Genomic DNA, 26,002 nt, shown 5'->3' on the forward strand with positions numbered 1-26,002 from the left:
ACCATACTCTTGAGTGTTGACGGGGTAGTTTTGATAAGTCGACTTAAGTGGAGCGGATGAGGAAATGTCTTACAGAGGCTAGCCTTGCACTGCAGATTTCCTGGCAACTAGACCCCCAAAGGAGCCTAGCTCAGCCTTATCGGAATCGCGTCCGTGCTTCTTCTTGTCGCGATCTTGCTCTGCTTGACCACCAGGTATCGTCGTTCACTTACCATATACCTTTCCCATCTCACACCATACCGCGTCCAAAGAGAAGGCACGATGAATCCGCAGATGCAAAACTACCGGCAATTTGCAGCCCAGGCGCAGGGGAGATCTACTGCGGCGGCACGTCGACCAGGTGAGTCGATCCAACATTAATGATCCTCGGCGCGTGGAGACTAGAACAAGTCCTCCCACCACTTGTCTCCGCCATCACCGCGAAACCGTCTACTTACGCAATCACTCATTAGGCCAAATCCCGCCCGGCCAGCACGCCGCGCAACATGCCGCGCAACAAGCCCAAGCCCAAATGATGCAACAGCAAGCCCAGCAGCGCAACGCCGCCATCGAACACCAACTTGCCCAACGACGCGCGCGAAAGCCCACCGACAGAAATCTTCCCGATGGACTGGAAGAGGTCGTCATTGGCGACGGCGTGGATCAATACAAGAAACTCCGCGAAGCAGAGAAACGCCTGGATCACCTGATGGCGCGCAAGAGATTGGAGATCCACGACAACTTCAGTAAGAACGTTAAGAGGCAGAAAACCATGCGCATCTGGATCTCCAACGCCGTCTCCGCCCAGCGCTGGCAGGCGAACTCTGATCAGGACGCCTTTGCATTCGAGGCAGGCGGCGATCCCACCTACCGCGTGAAAATCCACGGCCGCCTTCTCGAGTACGACGACGACGACATCCTGCACAGCGACTCTGAAGACGAAGAGCAAGAAGATCAACAAATGGCCGATAACGAAGACCAACAACCAAACAAGCGCCGCAAACTCAAATCTCCCTCAAAAAAGTTCACCCATTTCTTCAAAGGTATGACTGTTGAATTTGACAATTCAAAGAACACCAGCAACATAGCCGGGGATCCAAACCAAACCGTGACCTGGAAAAAGGGTGCCAACCCTAACCAATCCGGCGATTTTGACAGCATTGAATTTGAGCGCAAGGGCGACGAGAACGTCAACATTACAATCTGTCTGACGAGGGATGAGCAACCTGAACGCTTCCGCTTGTCCAAAGCATTAGCCGAGACGTTGGACATGGAAGAAGCCGACCGCGCGGAGGTCGTCATGGGCATCTGGGACTATGTTCGCGCCATGGGATTACAAGAAGATGAAGAGCGCCGTTCCATTCAATGCGACGATTCCTTGAAAAGAATCTTCGACACTGAAACATTCTTCTTCCCACAAGCTGCCGAGCGGCTGATCCCTCATTTACACCCTCTACCGCCGGTTCGTCTTCCTTATACGATCCGCGTTGACCAAGCGTTCCACCAATCCGGCACCCCGGAGCCCACCGTCTACGACGTGCGTGTCACGACCGAGGACCCCCTACGGCCTTTATTCTTCCGCATGACACAGAACCCCGACCACGCCGCAACGCTGCAACAACTGCGCAAGTTGGATGATGATCTCGCGGTCTTGATGCAGAGCCTCAACCACCACAAGGCCCGTCATCAATTCTTCACATCGATGGCGAAAGATCCGCAGAAATTCGTGGAGCGATGGCTCAGCTCGCAAAAGCGCGATCTCAGCGTCTTGCTCGGAGAAGTTGAAAGAGGCGATGTTGCCGGAATGGAGTTCGCTGGCCAAGAGGTCTGGAGTGGTGAGACTGTCAGGGAAGCCGTGCGGTATCGGCTTGCCCGGGCAGAAGCTCAGGCGCATTCGCAATCACAGTCACAGCCACAATCACAAGGGGGACGATAGGTTCATAGAGAAGATCCAACAATCGAGAGGATCGGAACTAGACGTCTCTCTCCTCCCTCGCCAAGCCGCAATATTAGAAGACCACCGACTGCAAACAGACCGGGAGGCCCAGCCCTGACTCAGCAGGAAAATTCGAATCCTGGCCTTTGGCGTGGGAGAGCCTTCTGAGAGAGCAATTCAGAACGCGCTTTGGCCATGCCTTGGCAGAGGGCAGAACAACCTTCTCCCCACAAGCTAAGAACCGCGCAGGGTTATCTCCGCAGAGCAGCAGCGAGGCCGCTGTCAAACAATTGCCCTACTCATGGCAATTTTATGCCGCCGCAGAGGAACCCGGGGCCCATTAAATGATTGTCGGGAAGTGCGTTACATCACCGACACTGTCCCTGGGCGGATCTCTTACTTCAACAGGGACATTAAGCGTCCACAGCGCTGGACCCACGACTGGCGCAAGCTCCCCAGTGCCAGGGTCAAGTGCAGATCTAGCTAATGACCAGCTAGGGAGGACGTCTCCCTGAAGAACCAAACGGAGAACAAGCGAGAACTGAGCTACCTCTCTGTAGATGTGCACGAAGAGGAAATCTTGAAGAGATGATATAGCTGCGATTGTTAGTGGCGCTGAACCCCCCTGTTTCACTATGACTGTTTGCCCTCCATCTGGATGATGTCTTTCTCTCCGGGCTCAAGAGCCCTGTCCTGTCTGATGATTCTCTATTCCTTCACTTTCCCCCTTGAGCTCATCCAAAGTTATGGCGGTACTTTTTCCCGCTTTTTATAATGCTTGCTACGAATGGAGAGCGCATTTCGGATCTCTCCATGGAACGCAGACGCTTCTGTGCGATAACCAATCTAGCTTGTGTACACGTGTCTGTGGCTGTCATGTGCGCTACCCAATCTGTCTCCTTTACACGTACGTAATCTGAGGTTGTCATGTAACAAGTTGCGAAAGACATGTAATTTCCCGCCTCTCGAGAATGTCAGGTCGGACTTGGCATCAAGGTTGAGTCCGGCCGTTTTCCGGACGTGGTCTGCATAGCCCGTAGTGGCGGGCACATTATGAACGGACCCGAACCACGCCAAGTCATGGGATATCGGTGCGGAATCCCTCATCAAGCGTTTCCACACGCTCTGTTCTCCCGCCATTGTTCCGGAGCCCACCGCGTGCTTCTGGACCTTGCTTCGTTCCTAGTCCCACCATCATGGGTTGTGGATAGTTGGGCATCGACGCTGCTGCTGATGGTGGTGGCACAGTTGTCCTCCCTTTGGCGTCAACGCCAACGCCATCACCCTCCGCTGCAGCGTACATGGACGGTACGCCGGAAGGGACTGTACTCATGCGTTCAACCAACCCCTTATAAAACAAGGCCTCCTGGATACTTTCCAGCACATCTTCCCGCGCGGTATGGCGAAGTTCCTTCCGCGGAGCCGCCATCAACACCTGGTCGCTGGCCCAGCGCCTCACCATCTCCTTCATCGCCGAAACATCGAACAGGCGGTAATGGAGATGCCCGAGGATGATATTCCAGGGCGGGACCATCAGAAAGGCTCGGTCCGCGTGGATACTGTTCCCCGCGAGCAATGCGCGGCGCGGTTCGGGGATGTAGTGCTTGATGTAGCTGAGCAGCTGTGTGGCTGCGACGTTCGCCGTGATTGATGAGGAGAGGCATTCCTGCGTGAGTCCGGAGTCGCCGTGCGTCTTGATGCACCAGTCTGACATCTGCGCCAGCTCCTCCGGCGTGTGGTATATGATGGCGTTGAAACCGACGGGGTCCAGAGGCGCCAGGTCCGAGGTGGTTAGAATACACGAGATGGATAGGATCGTGTCCTTGGACGGGTTGAGGCCTGTCATCTGGATTGAAATTTATGCGTTAGTTCTGCCATCGTCAGAGGGAAAGCCAACTCGGGACGGATGAGGCACGTGCGAACATGGGAATGTAGCTTAGGGCTCTGTTGATATCTTGTAACTGTCGCGGAAAAGGCGCTCCTCTCATACATATGGTGGTGGGTACAGTAGGAATCGCGCTCTCTCGCGGGCGTGGACGTCGCGTTTGTGCTTCGCTGCTTCGACCTACCTCGCAGTCAACCCAGACCAACGGGTCGGTAGATCTGGTGAGTGCCATGATAATCGTCCTTTGTTGAGGTGTGCGTGCTCTTCTTGGCTTGATTTTGAGTACACAATAGGCCGTAATACTCGACTGTCCGCGCTCAGCCTGGACTGATGAGCGGTTGATAGACAGACGAGGGAGCCAGCCGCATGGGCCGTGCTACGACTTTCGCGAGTAGTGCAGCCGCGTCGAACTCGTCGACTCGCCCTTGGTGCACCTTTTGAGCAGAGAATGGTGCTGCTTGTTGACTACACAATACGTCGCTCGTAACGAGGAACGAAACGAACCAACCACGGATTTAAGGGGGCGAGAGATGGGATTGCAGCAAGCGCGGTACGAGTAGACAGCGATGACGACCAGGAAGACCTACACAGTACTGTGTACGGCTACTCTTACTGCCGTCGACGGCCCAGCGGTGCAGATCCCATCAGGGACTGACGGGGCCTCCTTTGCGGTGGATTGGTGGAGGATTGAGAAACCGAAAAAAAGACCCAATGACGATATTGTGGTCACTTGGCTCCCTAGGTCTGCTTTCGGATGAGGGATGACGTTGTTTTCCTGCCAATCAGATGAATGTGTGAAAGAAGTAGCCGTTGTGGGAGACGCCTAGTCGGAGACAGATATCAGACGAGCGTGACGAGTTGCTTGCAAAGTAGAGAGTCCCAAATCCCGCTGCTCACGGACTGGAGTCACGGCGATGCGACCTGCGTAGAATCGGAGGCGGAAGCTAAAGAGATTCTTTCAGATTGTCATTTGGGCTACACACTTGGCTCAGCTTGCCGTTGGCAGCTCGAGAATATCAAACATGTCTGTATGCAATTGTCCTCCGGTTCAACATGTGAAACGACCCTTCGGCTGTCGTGGTTGTGGTGCAAGGACCATCGCAAGTAACCGTGGTAGCCAGAGACCGCACCACGCTCTGTCCCTCTGATACCCTTAGGATTCTGCATCTCTGAGAGCCTTAGAGAATACCAGGCACTGCCTTCCATGCTAAATGCACCGACGCTTCCCTGACCAACCCAGGCCGCTGTTTGGCGCTTATGATACGAACAATCCTTCTCCAAGTGCAAATGCCGATTCGAGCTTATTGTTTGTGCTCGAGTAAACAAAATTAGCCAACCAGCCAGCCTCGTACGGCCCTTCTTGTAGCCACTCTGCCGTGGTGACTCTGCTGTAGAGTCGGTGGCGCGAACATTGAACAAGCACGGATTTCCAATATGCGGGCACGGACGCCTCAGTGCAGTATCTCCTGCGTCGCTGTTCTTGCAAAACCATTCGAGGACGCATGGACAACCGTCGGAATTGCGAGAGAAGACGAGGCCTGTGTTATGTCGTGGGATTGGGCAATGCTATCCGCTTCGAGGGACGCAGATTGTGGGATCTCTTACAACTCCTCATCGTCGTCAGCTTTAGGTTCCTTAACCAAGGCCCCTCCAAACTGTAGACCAGAAGGATTTGGACTGGTGGCGTTGTTGGGCTGATCTGTTCCAGACGATCCCAAAACCTCGCCAATCGTGCCCGAAGATGCTGACAGGCCGCTGCCCAATCGGTTTTTGATGTCGAGATCGAACTCTGCAACACTTGCGCGTTGCCGCTTCATTGGGCTACCAACCATGAAGCTTTCGTCTTCCTTTGTGACTTCGAGACTTGTGCTCAAGCCGCCTGAGCCAGTGGCCGTGCCCCTTGGAGATGTCCCAAGCTCATCAGTGGCAACTTTGGGCGTCGAGGCGGCTGAAGGACTACCGGACTTGGAGTTTTTCCGCGGCTCCGTCACGCCATTGCTATTGAGGGGCTCGGCCGAGTGCTGTCGCTTGAGCTGATGATACCTTAGCCCATGCCGGAATTTCAACGGCGAGGGATCTCTTACCTTCATTTTGCGGATGCCTTCTGCCACTTTACCAGTCCGTTCAGCGTCTTCGGGGGAAAGCAAGCTGGGATCATTCTGTGCATCCGCATCATTGATGTCCTCCATCTTTCCGATGATGTTAGCTCCACCATCATCGTCGCTTTCACTCTCCATGTCATCATCACTTGCACCTTTGGTTTTCGATTTGCGTCGCCCTTCGGAGTCACGGAAGGTTGTGAAGCCAGCAGTACCCTCTTTCTTGAGGGGTCCCAGCTTGGGCAAATCCGCAGCTAGACTGCGTCTCTTCGCGCTGGCTGCTGCTTTGTCGGCTTTCGCCCCGGGGAGGATGCCCATCTTCTGCAGTTGCCGTTCTCCTCGATAGAGGAATGTAAAGACAGCATATGGTTTGTCGGTAGGGTCGATGCCGGTGACTGTCTGGGTTGAGATGGTCTTGGGATCCAGCGTCTTTGGCTTAGCAAAACTGGTGGTATGGTCGACATCTGCTTTGCCGTTGGCGTTGCCTTCTCCAGCATCCTCCCCTTCTGAATCATCATGAGCATCGAACTGAGGTGAGTACTCTCCACGCTTGATTTCTCCAGACGCCAACACCCGAAACAGTGCAACTTTGATTTGGCCAGCTGTTTCTGGGATCGGATCGTCGTCATCGTCGGATGAGCCAGTATCGCTTGATGAACCTTCGTCGTCTGATACATCCTTCAATTCGCCATCTTCACCGTAGCGCATGGTGTTCTTGCGCCTCTCCTTCTTCGAGATGCCGTTGGTTTCGTCATCACTCCCAGCAACCTCCTTTCGTTTCCTCCGTCTCTTTTCCAGCTTTTGTCTTCGTCTCTCAATGGTCGCGGCAGCATCTTTTCCGTCCAAATCTAGACCATTCAACCATCGTTCCAGACCGACTTCCCGGAACAAAAATTCCCGCTCGGCCAAACCGCCGCCTTCTTTTTCTGGAACGCTGACCCATCGCGAGTTGACCCAGGTCTCCTCGCCCTTCCTCAGTAGTGTCGCGACTTCCTCCTTAGCTCGACCATCGAAGTATATGTAGGCTGCGATAGTTTCGTTGGGTGATGTTGTTAACGGGACATAGGGACCAACGGAGCCTGCGTACTTTCCGCGCTCGCTTGTGTGGCCAGGAAGACCAGCGACAAGTCTGGGTTTTGGGTTAGGGTTTTCTTTGGTGGCTTTCGGAGTCGAATACGGCACTTCTTGATTAGGTGTAAGGAGGGTGATGGAGATTGCGAAGGTCGACTGTTCCGGTTTGGCGGTGGGAGAGTCGGTAGGGATTTTTGCAGGGGGGACAGGTATATAGGCACTGATCCTCGAGAGGCGGGATGCCCGCTGCACCGAGTATTCTGGCAGCGGCCCAGTCGGCGTGTGAATGCTCACAGCCAGGCCTTTGAAGCAGGGCATGTTGGGCGACAGAGGGTCTGGAAACGGCTCGAGGACACTGTCAAATTCTCCGCACTCTCACGCAGAGATCGCGGAGAAGAAATGTCCCACACTGATAGAGCTGCAGCGGGCCGTTCTTCACCGTTATTGAGCCCAACTCCTTCTGGCCCCAGGACCACGCATCCAGCGGAGAACTCGGAAAGTCTGTCGGGAAGCCCTTGGATTTTGCGCAGAAGATCGGGGCGAACGACTTTGCCTTACTCCGCAATTCGGGAAGGAACGGTGAGCCGTTGGTAGATTGACGCGCGCGTCAAAGAGGAATAGCGTTAAAGGAATGACAGTGTTATTGTAGAGAGAGGATAGCGATGTTTACCCTGTGATATGGGCAAGTCCAGCGACGATGTCGTTGCAGGGGGATTCGGCTGATGCTTATTCACTCTGAGGCTGGTCTAGAGTTTAGTCTCGTTGCTGGACTTCTCGAGGACGAACGAGACGAGGCAGCACACCAGTCCTAGACTGGGCTAGCTCAGCCTCGTCAGAGCTGAGTCATCCCACTTGAGGCACCACCAGGCACGGCAACAAGGCAAGCTAGGGGAGAAGCACCTCGGAAGTAAATTTGGGTGATAGGGCGGATTCCAGATTCATAAATGTATGAGACAAGAGCCTGTTTCTGCGCTGCCCTGCACCACGCCATCACCCTAAGGTACAATACTATTCAACAGACATGCACTTCTTTTGCCGCCAAGTGAACATGATCTCCTTGATGCTTTACGCTTCATCTTAGCCTCGCGGGAGGATCGCATCGCACCCGCTCCAGTGGAACCGTCCACGTCGATGTTGATTTTAATGAGCACACTATGGCTATGACTCTCAAATGCATCGCGCGGCATTATGGTGAACCGGCATATGTGGCTGAAAGACCTACAATATATCTCGTACGGTCCACGCTCAAAAATACTCCCCATTTCACCAGGAAACATTGTTAGAGCGGAGGACACCACGGCGGAGGGACTTTGGTAGATCTTGTGTGTGAGACAACGATTGAAGAGTTACCTGTATCTTTTCGGTCTGCAGTATGATCTGTGCGACGTACGCGGGCACCATGTCTCGATGAGTAAAACGAGGTTTGTCGAGCAACCCTCCAATGTTGACTCTCTAGGCTTGTGTCGTTCTTGATGTCGTCCACTCCAGACATGACTTTACCAGTAGATGGCGACTGTTCGCAGCTACGACTGTTTGGAGCCTTCGGCTGATGGCGCACTAGATTAGACCGACTCATGCTATATGGTATCAAGCTATCTGGCTGCTCACATTGGAGGTTGAGGACAAAGCGAACTTGGCAGCACGGTGCTAAAGTACGCAGGGTCGGGTCGTCTCGCTTTGCTACCAGTGGCTGTGTGCACGGCAGCTTGACGACTTCGGAGAAATTGAGCCTCTGGTTCCGGGCTCCAATGACGTATTGGGGCTCTCAACGTGCAGTCGCGGGGCACACCAACAGCACAGTGCTCGCCAGTGCATGCTGAAGTCAGTGAGGGGATCGTCGCCAACAGAATAAAAATATTTTCGCAAGCCAACCTGTTTGCTTTCTTGTTACTCATAACGAGTATTGTGTCTCAGGTTGTTCATCTTCAATCTCTCCTAGACACCCATTGGAACACTCACCTATCCAACACTACCTCCAACAAGTCTCATACCTTTGTCACCATGGTGAACGTGAAAGAGGTTGAGTTCAAATCTTTTGGCGACCAGAAGTGAGCTTTGCACCTCGCTGTTACTGATGTGCGTGCATTGACTATTTGTCTACAGGCCTGGCACGTCGGGACTTCGCAAGAAGGTCACCGTCTTCCAGCAACCCCACTACAGCGAGTCCTTCATCACTTCCATCCTCCTCTCGATCCCTGAAGGCGCAGAGGGAGCTTTCCTTGTCATTGGTGGTGACGGCAGATACTGGAATCCCGAAGTGGTCCAGCTCATTGCAAAGATCGGTGCTGCATACGGCGTCAAGAAGCTCCTGGTCGGTCAGAATGGCATCCTCAGTACCCCTGCAGCCAGCCATGTCATTCGGATCCGCAACGCCACCGGTGGTATTCTTCTTACTGCCAGCCACAACCCGGGTGGTAAGTTAGCACTTGATAGGGACAATGAAAACAATATCTGACAGTCAATCAGGTCCCAACGCCGATTTCGGCATGAAATACAACCTCTCCAACGGCGCCCCTGCGCCAGAGTCTGTGACAAACAAAATCTTTGAGAAGTCCAAGACCCTTTTCTCCTATAAGATCGCAGACATCCCCGATGTGAACCTGCAAAAGATTGGCACTCAGAAATATGGGGATCTGGAAGTCGAGGTGGTCGATTCGGTCGCAGATTATCTGAACATGCTGAAAGATATTTTCGACTTCGACCTCATCCGGTCGTTCTTCAAATCGCAGCCCGACTTCAAAGTTCTCTTCGATGGTCTGTCTGGTGTCACTGGTCCCTATGGTGTGGCTATCTTCCAAGGAGAGCTCGGCCTGGGACCGGAAAGCACGCAGAATTGCGAGCCAAGCCCTGATTTCAACGGCGGACATCCGGATCCTAACCTTACCTATGCTCACTCCCTGGTGGAACGAGTTGACAAGGAAGGTATTCACTTCGGTGCCGCTTCCGATGGTGATGGCGACAGAAACATGATTTACGGCAAGAATGCTTTTGTTTCACCCGGCGACTCCTTGGCCATCATTGCTCACTATGCCAAGAAGTACATCCCTTATTTCCAGAAGCAGGGTGTCTATGGGCTGGCAAGATCTTTCCCCACGTCGGCAGCACTTGATCTAGTGGCCAAGAAGCAAAATCTAAACATCTATGTTGTGCCCACTGGATGGAAATTCTTCTGTTCCCTCTTCGACACCAACAAGATGTCGATTTGCGGCGAGGAATCCTTTGGCACGGGATCGAACCATATTCGAGAGAAAGATGGTCTGTGGGCCATTACTGCTTGGCTCAACATCATTGCTGGTGTGGGCAAAGAGACCGGCAAGTTCCCGTCCATTGCTGAAATCCAGAAACAGTTCTGGGACGAATATGGCCGTGTCTACTTCACTCGCTACGACTACGAGAACGTCAGCGGTGATGGTGCCAATGATATGGTCAAGTATCTGAAAGAGAAGATCTCGAAGTCCGACACTGTTGGCTCAGCCATCCAAGGCCACAAGATTGTGGAGGCCGACGATTTCTCATACACTGATCTGGACGGCTCGGTATCGAAGAACCAGGGCATCTACTTCATATTTGACGATGGGACGAGAATTGTCGTTCGACTGTCGGGTACAGGCAGCAGTGGTGCAACCATCCGACTGTACGTTGAGAAGCTCGAGGAGGACAAGAGCAAGCTCGGCGAGGATACGCAGGCATATCTCAAAGAGCCCGTCGGCCTTGCCATCGAACTGCTGCAGCTTCAGAAATTCATTGGCAGGACGGATCCCGATGTCAAGACCTAATTTGTCGTCAATTCGGCTCACCAATCAAGCATCAGTATGCACAACGTGCGAAGAGAGAGGCTACGGTTAAAAGTATGTGATATCTCAGGAGTACCTTGTAATTATCAGCCCTCCGCAAACACTGGTGTCGGCGTCGATGTATCCAAAATCTACAGCAGACCCTCCCAAAGTCAGCGGCATCTGGTCAATCACAGCGTGTAAACAAGACAGCATACTTCAGTTTCAGGTGTAGAACTTTAACTCCTTTGAGATACCGTTGACCAAGTATGGGCTTCTTGAAAGTGCTGATTCAGTTTCGTGCAGTTCTGTTACACGTGAACTATGCGCGTCTGGGTGCAATCCGAACCCAAGAAGATGGGTGTCCGCGCCAAGGATGTTGACAGCCGTGGCCAAGAATGCTGGTCGCCCGTAGCTTTGAACTCTCCCTGATTCTCCCGCCGTGTCGGAGGCCCAATTGGGACCAGAGACCTTCTTATCAATCTTCAGCCTTTTGTCCAACATCGAGAGCGGGAAAGCGTTCCACAGCCTCGCTTGGCAAGCGCGAGAGTGGATTGGTCGGGATCTGTCCAGATCTCAATTGGATACGAGGCTGAAATACTGGAGTCGTTCCTGTGTTTCATTTTCCCATCGATTGTTTATCGTACCTGCCAGCCTTTCGACGGTATCGAGAGATAAGATCAAAGTCCCCTCTCCTGCCGCCTCGGCTTTCCGCGCCCAGCCTTTTGTCCATCCCTTATTCAAGGCAAGATTCTGAAATTGCATGCAATCCACGTCATCGCCCGTACCGCTGTAAGCCACCTCCAAGCTCTCTGAGCCGCCGAGCTGATGGCCTTCTCAATCAGCGCGCAGGATCTGTTCGCTCCCTTGCGCGTCTCAATCTCCACTAGAGGAAGCAGCCCCTCAAACTGACGCATAGCAGATGGCGGATCTTCAATGCATACAGTTCCCGCCGCTTAGTCTCCGATCATTTGCGCTCCTGCAGATCCCGGCCGCCACAGCCGGCGGCATCGTAGCTTTGCTGTCTCGGACAAGGCGACCTTTACTTACCCAGCCAGCCAAACTTCTCACATGCTGTTTTGAACTCGATTGCGAAATGTGTAACCACAAAGTGGAGTGCTGTAGACACAGGGTGGATCAGGTCCACCTCATCCCAGCCGATGCTCACATCAAGAGCACCATGGCGCGTACATGACTGGAGGTCGAAGAGCGTAGGATACCTGAATGCCTGCAACTGGTATAACAATCGCAACCCCCGTGTCGTTCAGACCATCTTCACCTACCCGAGCAGTAGCATTCTGTGGTATTCATCATCCACGTAACCACCACTGAATACGTCGTGTTCTTGGCACTCTTCACTTGCAGGAGGTGAACAGCACCATGCAAGAACGTACACCCTCCGTCGAAGCTGGCGAGGCCAGAGTTCCTCGGAGTGACTCTCTACTTACTCTGACCAACAACCCTTCCTCGTTCTCATCCACAACCACATCCACTTTCGATCTTCGAACGCCAAGAAACTCGAGCAAGGAATGCGCAAAGCGGAAACCAATGGGCCAAATGGAGAAACTAAGGGGGACGGCAGAGGTCTCCCAGAAATTCCTCTACCATGAACTCGACTCCTCCTACATGAGCGTTGTGCTCGTCACTCTCTTCTTCATTTCAGGGCTTGTCGATAGCGTCGCCTTCAACAGCTGGAACTGCTTCGTCAACATGCAAACAGGTAAACTCTCACTCTCGACTCACTTATCTCTTACCAGCACATCACGTCCACTCTGACACTTTGCACAGGGAACACCGTCTTCGCGGCTCTCGGTATCGGTGGACAGCCACAAGCCAGCCACAAGCAACAGTACTACAAGTCCTTGACCTCGATCGGCGCCTTCTGCCTCGGATCGCTCTTCTTCAGCGCTCTCCATCGGTATCCCACGGGACTGCCTAGCCCGCCATTATCCCTCCGACGGCTCAATCTCATCATCTCCTTCCTGGTCCAGACGTGCTTCATGGTCATCGCCACAAGTCTGATCACGACGCACGAGGTCTCCAACCTGCCCTTCACGCCCGGCACCTTCTCCTCCGGAAGCGACAAGATGGACTCGTCGGACGTGAACTTCCTCGACCTGTGCCCCATAGCGCTGATCTCCTTCCAAGCCGCCGGACAAGTCACGTTGTCTCGTCTCCTCGGGGTCATCGAGTTACCCACCATCGTCCTCAGCGCGCTCTACCACGACTTCAGTGCCGACTTGTATAGAATACGAGATTCCTGGCAGAAGAGCTCCAGCGTGTGGGAGTTCGTGGCCGTGCACGAGAAACGTCAGGAGAAGCGCGTCGCCTGCATCATTGCCCTTTTCACCGGCGGCATTGTCGGCGGCGAATTGTACAAGTCCTCTGCCGGGATGGGAGGGGCGCTATGGCTCGCTTCGGGACTGAAGTTCGCCATTGCCGTCGGGTGGTTCTTCTGGAGGAAGGACAAGGACAACAGCGACAGTGACAATGGCGAGGAATTGCCGCGTTGAGCTTTGAGCGATGAGCGATGGGCCTCTCGGTCCGGCTCTCAACTACGTAGTTAGACACGACTTGACGACTTTTTTCCCGAAAAGGGCGCTTCGGAGGGTATGTATGACACGCAAAGAATACTCAGAATAGAGGACACAGTACTCCATAGAACTTGGGACGACATCTGCTGCATTGTATATGTATGTTGGTTCGACTGGGAAGCCGGATCGAGTCGCTGCTTGGAAATGGCCTTGCTGGCTGGCCTGGGCTGGGTGGCTGGCTTGGACGCTGCAGTACACAGCGGAGACCGGAGAACGGGAACACAGTACGTACCTACCAGTGCTTGCTTCCCTGCAGGATACGCACAAGTACTATATGTACGGTACCTTCACGCTTTTCCTTCCACGCCCCTGTTCAGGTGTTGTTCCGCACGTACCGTGTAGTCGCAAACAGAAGAGGCATGAGGACGTTCAGGGTCCGACGTCGGTGGTCAAGTTTTGGTTCCAGGGCCGCGCCTCGCTTAAGCCAAGGTAGGCACTGGACTCGGGCACCGGGGTGTGCCTATTGGTAGCAAGCTATGTATGTACACAGTAACTAGCTTCGGTGGTGCCCGGAAAGACCAGAGGTCCCCAGCGCTTGGACCTCGAGTGGGTCATTCGGCACGTGTCAAGCTTGGCGGCGCCCCTGGTTGCTCTGTGCCTACGGAGTACATAGGTATCTATCCGTACGGAGTACTCGATGGTTAGGTAGATATGAGAACATTGTGGGAGCAGCGAGACTAGGCCATCTACTGCATGTACTTCGCATCAGATCGTTGAACGATACACATTGGCCTAAGAATCACGATACACGATACACGATACAAGAATGATGCCCGCAATATGAATTGTCGCAATACCTTCACCTGGTAAGTATTTGCTTTCCAATAATTACTCACTCCCTTGTTGCTTACGCACGTTGCTCTACCTCATAAGGTCGACTCATCTCCAGGTTCCGTGTCCAACGACGACATGGACGCTTGGTCATCATACCCGGCGTTAATTAAAATACAAGATCTCGCGCTCAGTTGTCCGTAATGGTTGGTACTGACGGCGGGTCATGCTGTCGAACGGGTCGTACTCCGAATAGTCATAGCTGTGGTCCACGTCAGGATCTTTGCTCGGTGTAGTAGTCATCGTACACTTCCGCGTCTTCGGGATGGTGGTCGTTTTCATGTCCAAAGTCGTTGTAACCAGTTCGACTGCCTGTGGTATATGTAGGGTGCGCGACCACAACATGCTGAACCGGCGGGAGGACTTGGTTGGTCTCGGTGGTATCACTGCCAGGACCTTGGCCTTGACCATGACTTCGTGCCTCATTTTGAGAGTGGGGTTGGTCTGGGTTCTCATTGACGATTGCATTCGCATAGCCCTGATCAATCTGATCCTCTGTGATATATGCTCCGATCTCACCCCCAGGGCGGACGACGCTAGTGGCCAAGCTAGTGGCTACCTGCCGTGGCCCGGCCAATGTCCTTGAGGTGATCAGTGACACTGGGCAAGAGGTTGGTTCGCTGTGCAAGATGAAGGTAGGAGCTTGCTAACCAGCGGCGGCAGAGTGCGTTTCTGGTGAATAGCTTGCTCCATGGCCAGTGTAAGTCGACGCCGGGGTGTTGGAATTATGTACAACGGGCTCAGAAGTCGGAATATGTTGTTTTCTTCTGTGGTTTATCGGAGGGTGCAGACGTAGCACCGGGGCGCTGTTGCAATGTCGGCTTGTTCTTTCCGACGCCAACCGGGGATATATTAGATGGGACCGGGATATGACCAACTGCCTAAGGGCTCTGTGCATGTGGTGCGTGGTCGCCTGCTCGAGTTGAATGTGGAGGATGCTCGATTGTGGCATTCAGGCGTGTCTGCCGGTAGTATATGGCACTGGCGGCATCGAATTGACCTCTTCTGGATGACGGATTGGCTCAGAAATACCAGGGTACAAAGAGAACGTGTGTACCGGCAGCTTTGTTTTGGTCGTCGCTGGTGCTTTGGAGGAACGCGGTATGTGCTGGAACTTGGCGACTCGTCGTGTCCCCGAAGGTGGTCGCTGCGCTGGTGACCTCTAGGAGGAGCGAAGAGGTGGATCGATGGCATTTTCGCCTCGAGGTGAGATCACGAGCGTATAGTAAAGAAATCACCACCACGTGGATCTCCTTTTTATATGAGCCTCGGATGTCAGAGTCGCGCATTCTCAATAAATGGGCTCTCGACTCTATACCTGAGCTTTGACGTGCTTGTCTGCTGGGACGACCATCAGATGCATGGGCTGTGCACTAGAGCAAACCCACGCTTGCAGAGATAGATACGCCTTCTCGGCTTTCAGAAGCCGAGGACGTAGTTGGACTTCTGACAATTATCATCGCCCGGTAACAAAGACCCCATAGAGAGCCTGCGAATATCCAGGTGACCGTGCTCAATAGCTTGCTGTGGACGTTAAATTGGAGGCATCGTTAAAGAGCCTGGTCTACCAACGTCGGTGCCCGTATGGTTGAGTGACTGGTCGGGCAGACGATAGAGGCAGACCTTGCAGTTTACGGTGCACCACGACTTCTTCAAACGTGGCGGAGGACAGGCACCCGGTTCCTTCATTTAGAGGCGCGATGGAAATCCTTACCGGCTGAAATTTCAGCGACCTCATCGAGGGCGCCTATGTGTCCACGATGCTTGGACTTGGCAATGGCTTGTTGTACTACGCGCAGTTGCACTCGCATCACGCGTCTGTTCTCCTGGAAGCGGACTACAGACATTGACACAACACCATCCAGCATACGTTGTTCTGGCTTGGAGTGGTATGACGTTCGTCTGGAGCGTGAGCGAGTTCCGAACGGGTCCTTCTCCTCTAGCGCTCATCACAACAGATGAGAGACCTGTCATCACCACATTATGATAGCTCATTCGACCCAGGGTGAAGTTATTCTCACCCCTGCGCACTGCTGAAAACCCTTTACCTTTGCGTCCAACACGTAGACTGCGACCGCTTCTCAGCAGGCATTCCACGCGCAACCGGGCTCGTAAACTCAAGCAAGCGACGGATCTGAGCGACCCAGGCTGACGAGCAGCTTCACCCGCATTTTGGACACGGGAAGCTGTGATACGCGGTCGACTCCCACTGTAGTAAACGAGGTGGCTTGCAGCTTGCATCACAATCAGCGTCGGTGAGCTGATTGAGCAGGCGCGGTGCAATAATCTTGGAGTCAACTAAGCCTATTTGAGGAGTGCCAAGCCTCAAAACGCGAAACAGCAGAATTCAGAGTCTACCACGTACTGTACTTTCCTTTCTACGGCGGGGTTCTGCCATTTTCCAACATTCACTAAACCCGGTGTCTTCCAGCATCTCGCTCATGTCGATCCTGGTCACACATTAGATGCTTGCTTTCAGCTCAATCGTATCTGGGAACTTACGGCCAAATCAGGCTGGGCTTGGGGACTGCTCCGACCAACCATCATAGATACGCCTTCTACATGTCGGCACGGGCCAGTGGGAGGCATTTTAGAATGACATGCGACTTCTCTCATATCTGAACCACTCACGATAAGCTCCGAGCTGATCCATGGACGTCCAGCTGAGTGCCAAGTGCCTTACAAGAGGATCAAGTATGTCCGCCATCGAACGGCTGAGGATGGTCTCGACGACGTGGGAATCGATATATGCTAGATCTAGGAATGTCACCTCATAGACCATTTGCCTACGCGAATATCGACCTCTCGAAGGCCAAAATCCCTGTTTCAACGCTTGGGGCATCCTCGAGAAAGAAGCCCCTTCGACACGAAGCAAAATAAGGGCGGGAACCCCTGGGATCGCCCAAGACGGTTTACGGTCTCGTGTCCCTCCCTCAGCCTTTGTCTCTCGGACCCCACTCGCATGCAGTATACACGAAGGACGATCACCAGGACATTCTCATCATGACTGTCGATCATCTCATTGGCCACAGCACGAAAGACTACACTCCGCTGCTCCAATCGACCCAGTCGGGCCTGCAGCAGCCTTTCCAACTCCGGCTGAGGGCAGTATCGACACGAATTCTCCGACTGCGGCTGAGTCTGCCTATTCTGCCAAGGACATGCCGTCTTGGCACCTTTCGAGCCAAGCGTGGCCAAGCTTGAACGTCTCGCCTTGTGCTGCGATCGCCGTCACTTTAGGGATATGGAGGCTCCGTTACGTGGCCCGACATCTTGGAAGCCGTATTGCAACCAGGACTCATCAGCTTGCCAGAAATGAGCACTTCTTTGCAGGGTCATCAGCTTAGCGCTCTCCCCGCACCGCCAGACCGCTATATCAGCGAGCTTCAACACAGCTTCGTAGGCCATCGGCCAACGTCAGTTTTCATCAGGCTCGTATCAGGTCGTATGTTGTTTAGGCGCCTCATGTCAGCAAGTCTTTCGTCCTTGTTTGCAGCCAGACACAGTACACGTATTGAGGTTCGTATAAAACTAAGAATAGTTTGTTCGGCTCAGGATGGAGGGCAGACGAGCCTCGTGCTGAACTCCCCTTTCGAGGATGTCTTTGTTGAGCAAAGGGAGGACATGCTATAAAAAGACTGGGGCTGGCTCAAGGCTCCTCAGTGAAAGCATCAGGTTCGTTCAACTTTTATCCTCGCCTTGTCTTTTCCAAAGCATTATAGTTGCTGCCTGTCCTTGTTTCACTTCTTTGCACTACCGCCAAAATGTCCTTGCCAGTCCTTCCTCCAGTCGTCGAGGCTGGCGGGACTCGCAATTTCAAAGGCAACTATGTCTTTTACTGGAATGAGGTTGCCCTCGACCTTGTTCGTCTCACCCATACTGTGTCTGGCCCCCAGGGTGGGCCCCCTCTCACTGCAAGATTTCTCGGTATCCTACACCTTGCCATGCATGATGCCTACTTTGCTATCTATCCGTACGCAAGTCATCCAGACCACAACTCGAACTTCACAGACATTGCACCCTATCTTTCCAACACTCTTCGTGGAGAAGCACCGCAGAATTTGAACCATCGTCAGACAGAGGCTGCAAATGCTGTCGCCGGCGCCGCTGTCACCGTTCTGGAGAAGCTCTTCAAGGACCCAGCCAACAAGGATCCTCAGGTCTCGGACGAGGTCACCCGCGCTCTTGGCAATTTCATCGACTCCGCCATCGGTGCCTACCAGCAGGAGCACAATCTCGATCGACATTCCCCTGGGTACCTTTATGGTGTCCGCGTCGCCAATGCGGTTCTTCAGGAACTAGAAATCAAAGCTGGGGAACCTGGCGTTGCCGCTGGCGCTTATATGCCAAAAGCCAATCAGCCCTACTTCTTTGACGATGACCCATCTCATCCAATTCCCCGACGTTATCATGGACCTCGCTACGGCACGACTGCTGCAGTCCTTGCTGCTACTCAGGATTGGAAGACCGCTGACCCACCTGTTGTACCCGAGAAAGCGCTTCGCAATCCCCCCTCCGAAAGTGATCCTGAATACCTAGCCTATCTCGAATCAGTTCAAGATGTCTTCCGGATGGGCGGCATTGAAGAGCTTGCCAGCACCAAACGCCGCCCATCTCAGACAGTCGGGGGTCTGTTTTGGGCTTATGACGGCGTAAAGCTGATCGGCACTCCTCCTCGTCTCTACAACCAGATCATCCGCCAAATTGCCTTCGACCACAAAAAGGGCTCAGACATCAACTCGGATGAAAACAACGCGCAGTTTCTCCGCCTCCTCGCCCTGGCCAACACCGCGATGGCGGATGCCGGCATCTTCTGCTGGCGTGACAAGTACAAGTACGAGCTCTGGCGCCCTCTCTCGGGCGTCCGTGCAGACCCCACCGGTCCAGTGCCCGATGGGTTCGCTCGCCCTACATGGCGAGTCCTCGGCGCTCCTGCCACCAACAGCAACGAGGGCGGCTTCAAACCCCCTTTTCCCGCTTACCCTTCCGGCCACGCTACCTTTGGAGCAGCAGCGTTTCAAATGGTCCGTCTCTTTTACCACCAGCGTGGTGACGACGTCCTCACGTCATTGGTCCCATCCCCCGGCATGAAAAGAGGTGCCAGTACCGGTGGCGGGGATTTACAACAGATCATCAACGCTGGGGGCCAAGAAAAGCCCAACCTGGAAACCAAAACAGCAAACGACAATATCCACTTCGAATTCATCTCCGACGAACTCAACGGCATATCCCGCAATATCTTGTACCAACCCTACAAGCCCGCGCAACCCATCACAGATCAAGCAGGCGAGGTGCGGACCCGCCTAGTCTTCAAGTTCAAGAGCATGAAAGAAGCTATCTTTTCCAACGCCATCTCGCGCATTTGGCTAGGCGTGCATTGGCAGTTTGATGCCTTCAACGGTAAGGACGTTTTGATCCCCTACAAGAGAGGCGGCCCAGGCGAAGACGGATCTCAGCCTCGTCCGCTCAACTATGTGCAACAATATCAGGTGGAAAAGGACGGGAGCACGAGTTATCTACCCGTTGACGAGCAAGATTGGTTCCAAACTCTGGGCCCACGGGACGGCGTCGCTGACTCGGAATGGCCGTACGGGGGCGTGCCGCTGGGGATCAACATCGCGCAAGACATTTTCGATACAGGCATGAAGTACAATGGGAGTCTCGTGGATTTAAGCAGTGAGAAACCCGCCAAGCGACCTTGAGAGCAAGATTGAGCTTTGTAACGACAATTGCACAAATGGCATTGGCGACTACGAGGCCAAATGTTGTATGTTGATACTGAGGACTTGGACTGAAGTCTAGCATGCTCGAAGATTAGTAGCTAACACGATGTGAACTTTTGGGACTAGTTACCGAGTCCCACTGTGAGAAGTCGAGAGGAGGATATTATGGCCGTGATTAGCCTGCCTCCCCACTCGCTAACTTCCTCAGCCTAGGCCACCCAGGCAGCTGGCTCGCCTGTGGGATGGAGCCTAAGTAAATGAGATTGGCTGTGCTTACTGTATCTCGCGTGCCTGGGAGTACATGGTTAATGATACCGAGGATGATGTCCATGCCGATACAAATGCGCTCGAAAGATGGTATCGAGCTACCCGTGTACAGTTGTTTAGCTTACAAAGGTGAATATTCCGGCCTTACGTAGGAGTCGGGACAATCACACGCCGTCCGAGTAGGAATTGTAGCTTGAGGCATGACGTGACCAGGCCGGGCTCGCCAGGCCAGACAAGACCAGACCAGACGAGGTAGGACGGGCCCTTCAATGCCGCACAATCAGCATCGACGATCTAAACCATTCATGGACAGCCGCGCGGTGGTTCCGATCCGGACTAGTGCCACGCTGAAATGACTCTGTCGTTCCGCGTAAACACCATCATGGCGCGCGGGCGTCCAGTAGTGGAAATCGGATGCCTGAGGCGAACCCCAAGATACTTGGTCGAGATCCATGATACACCATCGAATGCAGGCGCTGTGGGTACATACGAACCTCATTGTCCGAGCTTACAAACCGGCTTTACTTGGTCACGCTCAACGCATGCCCAGGGTGGCAGGCTGCAATGAACCTCGACGAAAATGTCGCACAGACAGAGATGTCGGTCGGCAATAGGGTATATATTCAGGGCCCGGCCCAACCTAGACTGTACAGCGTAAGGGAACAGGACACATCAAGATTGAATATCCGATTTCGACGGTTTTTGATTTGAAGCTGCCGACTCTGCTAGATCTAACTACCTACCTATCTACCTACCTATCTCCCTTGAACCATTCCCTGGTCTGCGTCTTCGCACACCACCAAGACTAAACCATCAATCACCATGGTCACCGTCGCAGTCGCAGGAGGGACCGGCAATCTGGGCCGCACGATCGTGGATGCGCTAAAGGAGAGCCCAAACCACAAGGTCGTTGTCCTGACGCGCAAAGTAAGCGACCGCTGTCACATACCAGTCTTTCTGTCCATGGTTCCTGACCTGTAATGCCCGTCATGTAGGGATCCAAGGGCCCAGAGATGGACGTCCCCGTCTTTGCTGTCGACTACAGCGATGTCGAGTCGGTGGCTCATCTCCTCGAGACAAACGACGTGCATACCGTGATCTCGGCCCTCAGCATCAGAGGCCCGACCGAGGGCGCCTCCGAGATCAGTCTCGTCAAGGCTGCAGCAAAGGCGAAGGCGACGAGACGCTTCATCGCGAGTGAATACGGCACCTTGGCGCCTACTGACAAGTAAGTCCGAAGGCTGCCTGCGGGATCCATTCTGTCGAGCGTCGAAATATCCGTGTCCACAACTCAGCAGTACGCAGAACTAACAAACTTCGACCAACAACACAGGAGCATGCAGTTGCCGCAGCACGAGGCCCGCCTCGCCGTGATTGCCGAGCTGCAAAAGACAGACCTGGAGTGGACGCGAATCCACAACGGCTATTTCCTGGACTATTTCGGCGTGCCGCACGTCGAGAGCCACATGACGCCCGTCGCGTTCACCGTGGACATGGCCAACAAGGCGGCCGCCATCCCAGGCACGGGCGACGACGTCGTCGCCTTCACATACACCAGGGATTTGGCTAAGTTTGTCGTCGCGGCACTCGACCTGCCAGCATCATCATGGGACGAGGCAATGTTCTGCTACGGGGACAAGGTGACGTGGAACGAGTTCCTGCGTGTGGCTGAAGAAATGAGAGGTCCGTTGGCTTACAGTACTTATTTTCCTTTGGCGGGACTTGCAGTTGCACGCGCCTGCACCTTGCTCCACTGATCCCTCCAAGACGTCCACACTTGCGCCGGGCTGAGCTGACAGGACAAAACCCGCAGGTTCAAAGTTCACGGTCGCATACGATAGTGTTGAGAAGTTGCAGAAGGGCGAGATGACCGAGCTGCCCTCCCATCCTGCGGTCTACCCTTTCTTCCCCAAGCCGATGTTTCAGCAGTATTTCAGCAAGTTCGCGTTGTATGTCACGATGGGGTTGTTTGACTTGCCGGAGGATGGGTCTCTGAATAGGGAATTCCCGGACATCAAGCCCACCACGGTCAGAGAGATGCTCAGTGTCTGGGTTGGCAAGTAGTTGTGGTGCGTCGCTCGGTATGTACCGTTCTTGACAGGGGAGTGCTGGACCGGATGGTGGTGAAGGGGCTGGTTTGGTAGGGGACTCTTAGGGTACCTTGGGGCTGTATTGTGCGGTGCAGGGGCTAGCAGGGCTAGCAGGGCAAGCAGAATGGATCAATCAACTCCAAAATATATGCTGCTTGCCTCATCGTTTTTGGGACCCTACACCAGCAATACAGGCGCGCCCAGTATACGGAAACAAGCCGCTAGATCCCACGTGTCATGGTTCACACTCTCTCTCTTCTCCCACACCTTCTCCATGACCTGTCGAGCCTCGCCTAATGCACCGACCATGCTGAGCTCGTCCATGCCCGTGAAAAGGTCCCGGAATTGCTCCTCATGGCTGCCCGCTTCGGACAGACAACCTGCAACACAGAGCGGCCAGGCGAGGGTTCTCAGGTGGGTCGAGCAGTCGGCTGTTCGTAACAGCTCGAGCACGCGAGCCACGCCAGCGCGGATCTCTGCATTGGACGGCTGCCATCCTGAAACAACGACCGCGAGGTATATCTGTGCAGCGTGGGCCCAGATCTTTGTCGAATTGGTTGATGGCGTGGGGGACGTAGCGGGGCGGCTCTCGAAGAAGGACCGATAGTCGAGAGGGTTATCATTCCGGAGGCTTGGAGTTGGCTGCTGCTGTTGCTGCTGCTGATCGAGGCGATAAACCCCATCATGCAGCGTCCGAGCAATGTGGCTCGCGCGATCGACTAGTTCCGTCATGGACAATCTCGCCGTCCTTTTCATCTCCTTCTTCCACACGTCCAGCAGGGTTACCTGGCTGACTGCGAGGAGGACCCAGTTCTGACAGCCAACCAGACCGGACAGTTGGACGGTGACGGCGCCAAAGACAGGCACCCCACGGTCGCGATCGGCAAGAAGGTGTGCATGTCGCTCACTTAACCACGGTGCCCGCTCAAGCGCAGTGCTAGCGATGATATCGATAAAGACCAAGAGCCCCGTGAAGAACCGGAACCCGGCCTGCTCGGGGCTCCAAACGTAGCCGCCTCCCCCGCCGTCGTGCTCGAGACCAAACTGGAGACTCAACGTCATTGTATCCAGCACGGCCAGCAGTTTAGATCCCGGCAGTTCTGTGGCAGTACTGAAACTGGCACTCTGCCAGATCTGGTCAAAGAGCGCGAGAGCGGGCGTCAGATGCAGGTTCCAGTTGGCGGACCTACCCAGCGTGACCTCGAAAAGCAAAACCTGGACAATACTCTCCATGACTTGGGACTTTTCGACGAGCGTCGCCCGAGCACCACGATCGCTCAAAGCCCGTATGTCGCGCTGGATCATCTTGAAACACATATCCGTCTGGCTGCCCACTTTGGCCCACAGCTGGGCTTTACACGCGTCATGCTGGCCCGGGTACGGGTCGATCAGCGTGAACGTGAAGAAGTAGGCGCTGAGGCTCATGGCCGAATGGAAGGCCGCTCTGCTCCGCCGCAGGAGGGCCAGCACCCAGCTCCGGCCCGTCTCGTGCAAGCTCGGACGGTAGAACGGGAATTGATGAGGGAAGACATAGTCCAGGTACTTCATCAGGAAGTCGAGTTCGAAGTCGCGCCCGCGCGCCAGAATCGGGAGATGGTCGTCGTCGTCAAGGGTGACTTCCTCGTAGGCGTCGAGAAAGCCGAGCACCGACGTGGTCCAGTTCAAGCCGACGATCTGGCGCGGAGGCGGCCGAGCAGTGTTTGCTTCTCGTGTCGACACTTGCGGCCGCCGCATTGCGTGGCGTTGATCCGAGTCTTCAAGTCTCGGTGCGCCGTTGGCCCGTCCTGATTCGAGGATGAAGTTCCCGCCTTCTCCTGAACAGGTACTCGTACTCGTACCCTGGCCTGTCGTTGTTTGCTTCTCTCGCCGCACATCCGCGCCGCGCTTCACCTGGGCTTTGATCCTCTGAGCCATGTCCCTCTGTTTCGTGCCCCCATCCATCCAATCTGGCTTGACGGCGCCACTGTGGCAAGGGATCTCCAGTAGCGTGCAGTTTCGGCATCTGGGTCTGCCCTCGTCGCACTTCTTCCGGCGGAGGCGACACGTCCAGCAACCGCCCCCGGCACCGCCTCCGTTCTTCCTCTCATCAGCCATATTAGGGGATATGGACCCGAGTGCGGTTGCTTATCGTTTGAAGTTCATCACATTACAGATGCTAGTGACCATGGTGTGTGGAGGAGGTGGGGTGGAGGTCAAGTGTGACGACTGGAGGGGGAAAGTGCCGAGAGCAGCAGTGCTACTGTAGTACTGTACATGAGTAGCTACTTGAGCGAGACACAAACTCAACTATCAAATCGCGTACATCTATGAACGCCGCGTGGTCCATGGGTCCATTTGGTCCATTTGATCATACTGGGATCAATTTGGTCGCTTATAGGGATGATCGAGAGGGTGCTGCATGGTTTGTTCACAAGGGCAAGATGAACGCTCGGTCGGACCGGTGGAGTGATGATCAACCAATTCCTCCTTTGGAACAGTCGTGTCATGACAAGCGTGGTTGATCAGGGACCGTTACGAAGCCATCGCTCGATAGACGCATTGGCTATCATGCAGCACGTTAAGTACTGTATAGATACTCCCCTCGAAGTACAGAGTACGCGTCAAACAAATTTCCAGGCTTCCAGGCTTCCAGGCGTCCGTTCCCACCCAACACCGGGGTCAACCCCACACCATCCATCCTACCATTACTCTCTGCTGTTTGCGTTTGTGTGTTCGATCGCTGTACCGGCTTATGCTCCGTCACTCACTATTCACCTCCGGTAATCCACCCACCATCATCCCCGACTGACTCCTCTCCGAGACGCCGAGTAGTTATCCGTAAGTACCTCGTCCGGTGGCCGCTAGTTAGGACCGCTACGTGACAATCACAGCCGCCGGCCTCTCATACCGTGAAATCACCCACCATGCATCTAGTGCACAGACGATTAGCTGTCAGCCAGGGAAATCTCTCAAGACGAGCGGATGGGTGGGGAGGGTGGAAGTCTCTCAAGGCGGGCGGACGGGTAGAGTAGATGAGAGCCAGAGAACCTCTCGAGATCGAGGATGGGAATCTTTTAAGACGGGCTGGGTATCTCTCAAGACAGGCGGAGGATATTTCCCAAGACAAGCGGATGCATGGAATAGGTGCGAGCCGGAGTGGCACTGGAGTCGGGAACCCGAAAACCCAAAACACACTGCAAGGGACAAAGCAGAGCATTCAGCACTCACGAATGACACCAGGAATCCACCCCAAGATGCTCAACAGGATATTGATCAGGAAGTTCGAATCGCAGCCCGTTTTGAGAAAGACGGCCAAGGGAGGGAGGAAGAGGGCGAGGAAGTAGAGAAGGACGTCGCTCTAATTATACACAGTAGTTAGTAGGTGAGTCAGTGAGTGAGCGAGTGAGTTACTTGGGTGTCAGTGACTGTGCTCTATGCGTGCGTGGCGGTATGTGGTGTGACGGAATGTGATGTGTATCCGTGATGTGCGCACCGCAGCGGGACTGTATGAAGTGCAGCGCAGTGGATGCATTCGCGATGATGTACTGTGCTCTGTGTATTATGTTTTGGCTGGTGGAGTGTAGTGTACCTGCTACTAGCATAGTGTGGTATATTGTAGACTTACCGTCGAAGAAGCCGCGCGGGCCATCCGGGAAGATTATTATGCGTGTCTGTGTGTGCTCCTTGCACAGATTCCCTCAAAGGGACGGAGTACAAGGTAATTAACGTACGGTGACCCGACAGGACAGACGGACTTTTTGATCGAGATGAAGAT

General features: G+C 54.1%; 9 protein-coding genes across 9 annotated transcripts; 6 read left to right on the plus strand and 3 right to left on the minus strand.

Annotated features, from left to right (window-relative positions):
• Nucleotides 1-261: 261 nt before the first annotated feature.
• On the plus strand, nucleotides 262-1,915 carry A1O7_07577 (uncharacterized protein; the record flags this gene model as incomplete). Its single annotated transcript, XM_007761574.1, has 2 exons — nucleotides 262-340; nucleotides 453-1,915. 2 exons carry the CDS (start codon nucleotides 262-264, stop codon nucleotides 1,913-1,915), a joined length of 1,542 nt encoding a protein of 513 aa, XP_007759764.1.
• A 1,078-nt stretch (nucleotides 1,916-2,993) lies between these two features.
• Nucleotides 2,994-3,761, minus strand: A1O7_07578 (uncharacterized protein; the record flags this gene model as incomplete). Its single annotated transcript, XM_007761575.1, has 1 exon — nucleotides 2,994-3,761. The coding sequence occupies one exon, from the start codon at nucleotides 3,759-3,761 to the stop codon at nucleotides 2,994-2,996; it is 768 nt and encodes a 255-aa protein (XP_007759765.1).
• Nucleotides 3,762-5,401: 1,640 nt separating this feature from the next.
• On the minus strand, nucleotides 5,402-7,288 carry A1O7_07579 (uncharacterized protein; the record flags this gene model as incomplete). Its single annotated transcript, XM_007761576.1, has 2 exons — nucleotides 5,402-5,833; nucleotides 5,885-7,288. 2 exons carry the CDS (start codon nucleotides 7,286-7,288, stop codon nucleotides 5,402-5,404), a joined length of 1,836 nt encoding a protein of 611 aa, XP_007759766.1.
• A 1,683-nt stretch (nucleotides 7,289-8,971) lies between these two features.
• A1O7_07580 (phosphoglucomutase) lies at nucleotides 8,972-10,746 on the plus strand (the record flags this gene model as incomplete). Its single annotated transcript, XM_007761577.1, has 3 exons — nucleotides 8,972-9,018; nucleotides 9,074-9,384; nucleotides 9,437-10,746. 3 exons carry the CDS (start codon nucleotides 8,972-8,974, stop codon nucleotides 10,744-10,746), a joined length of 1,668 nt encoding a protein of 555 aa, XP_007759767.1.
• Nucleotides 10,747-12,123: 1,377 nt separating this feature from the next.
• A1O7_07581 (uncharacterized protein) lies at nucleotides 12,124-13,256 on the plus strand (the record flags this gene model as incomplete). Its single annotated transcript, XM_007761578.1, has 2 exons — nucleotides 12,124-12,463; nucleotides 12,532-13,256. 2 exons carry the CDS (start codon nucleotides 12,124-12,126, stop codon nucleotides 13,254-13,256), a joined length of 1,065 nt encoding a protein of 354 aa, XP_007759768.1.
• A 4,676-nt stretch (nucleotides 13,257-17,932) lies between these two features.
• Nucleotides 17,933-19,870, plus strand: A1O7_07582 (uncharacterized protein; the record flags this gene model as incomplete). Its single annotated transcript, XM_007761579.1, has 1 exon — nucleotides 17,933-19,870. One exon carries the CDS (start codon nucleotides 17,933-17,935, stop codon nucleotides 19,868-19,870), a length of 1,938 nt encoding a protein of 645 aa, XP_007759769.1.
• A 1,110-nt stretch (nucleotides 19,871-20,980) lies between these two features.
• Nucleotides 20,981-21,390, plus strand: A1O7_07583 (uncharacterized protein; the record flags this gene model as incomplete). Its single annotated transcript, XM_007761580.1, has 2 exons — nucleotides 20,981-21,085; nucleotides 21,154-21,390. The coding sequence occupies 2 exons, from the start codon at nucleotides 20,981-20,983 to the stop codon at nucleotides 21,388-21,390; spliced, it is 342 nt and encodes a 113-aa protein (XP_007759770.1).
• A 105-nt stretch (nucleotides 21,391-21,495) lies between these two features.
• A1O7_07584 (uncharacterized protein) lies at nucleotides 21,496-22,222 on the plus strand (the record flags this gene model as incomplete). The annotated part of the gene is made up of 2 exons (XM_007761581.1): nucleotides 21,496-21,841; nucleotides 21,972-22,222. The coding sequence occupies 2 exons, from the start codon at nucleotides 21,496-21,498 to the stop codon at nucleotides 22,220-22,222; spliced, it is 597 nt and encodes a 198-aa protein (XP_007759771.1).
• A 203-nt stretch (nucleotides 22,223-22,425) lies between these two features.
• On the minus strand, nucleotides 22,426-24,342 carry A1O7_07585 (uncharacterized protein; the record flags this gene model as incomplete). Its single annotated transcript, XM_007761582.1, has 1 exon — nucleotides 22,426-24,342. The coding sequence occupies one exon, from the start codon at nucleotides 24,340-24,342 to the stop codon at nucleotides 22,426-22,428; it is 1,917 nt and encodes a 638-aa protein (XP_007759772.1).
• Between the last annotated feature and the right edge of the window lie 1,660 nt (nucleotides 24,343-26,002).

The sequence above is a fragment of the Cladophialophora yegresii genome (genome assembly GCF_000585515.1).
Source record: "Cladophialophora yegresii CBS 114405 chromosome Unknown aczIN-supercont1.5, whole genome shotgun sequence".
In the NCBI taxonomy this organism is placed as follows: Eukaryota; Fungi; Ascomycota; class Eurotiomycetes; order Chaetothyriales; family Herpotrichiellaceae; genus Cladophialophora; species Cladophialophora yegresii.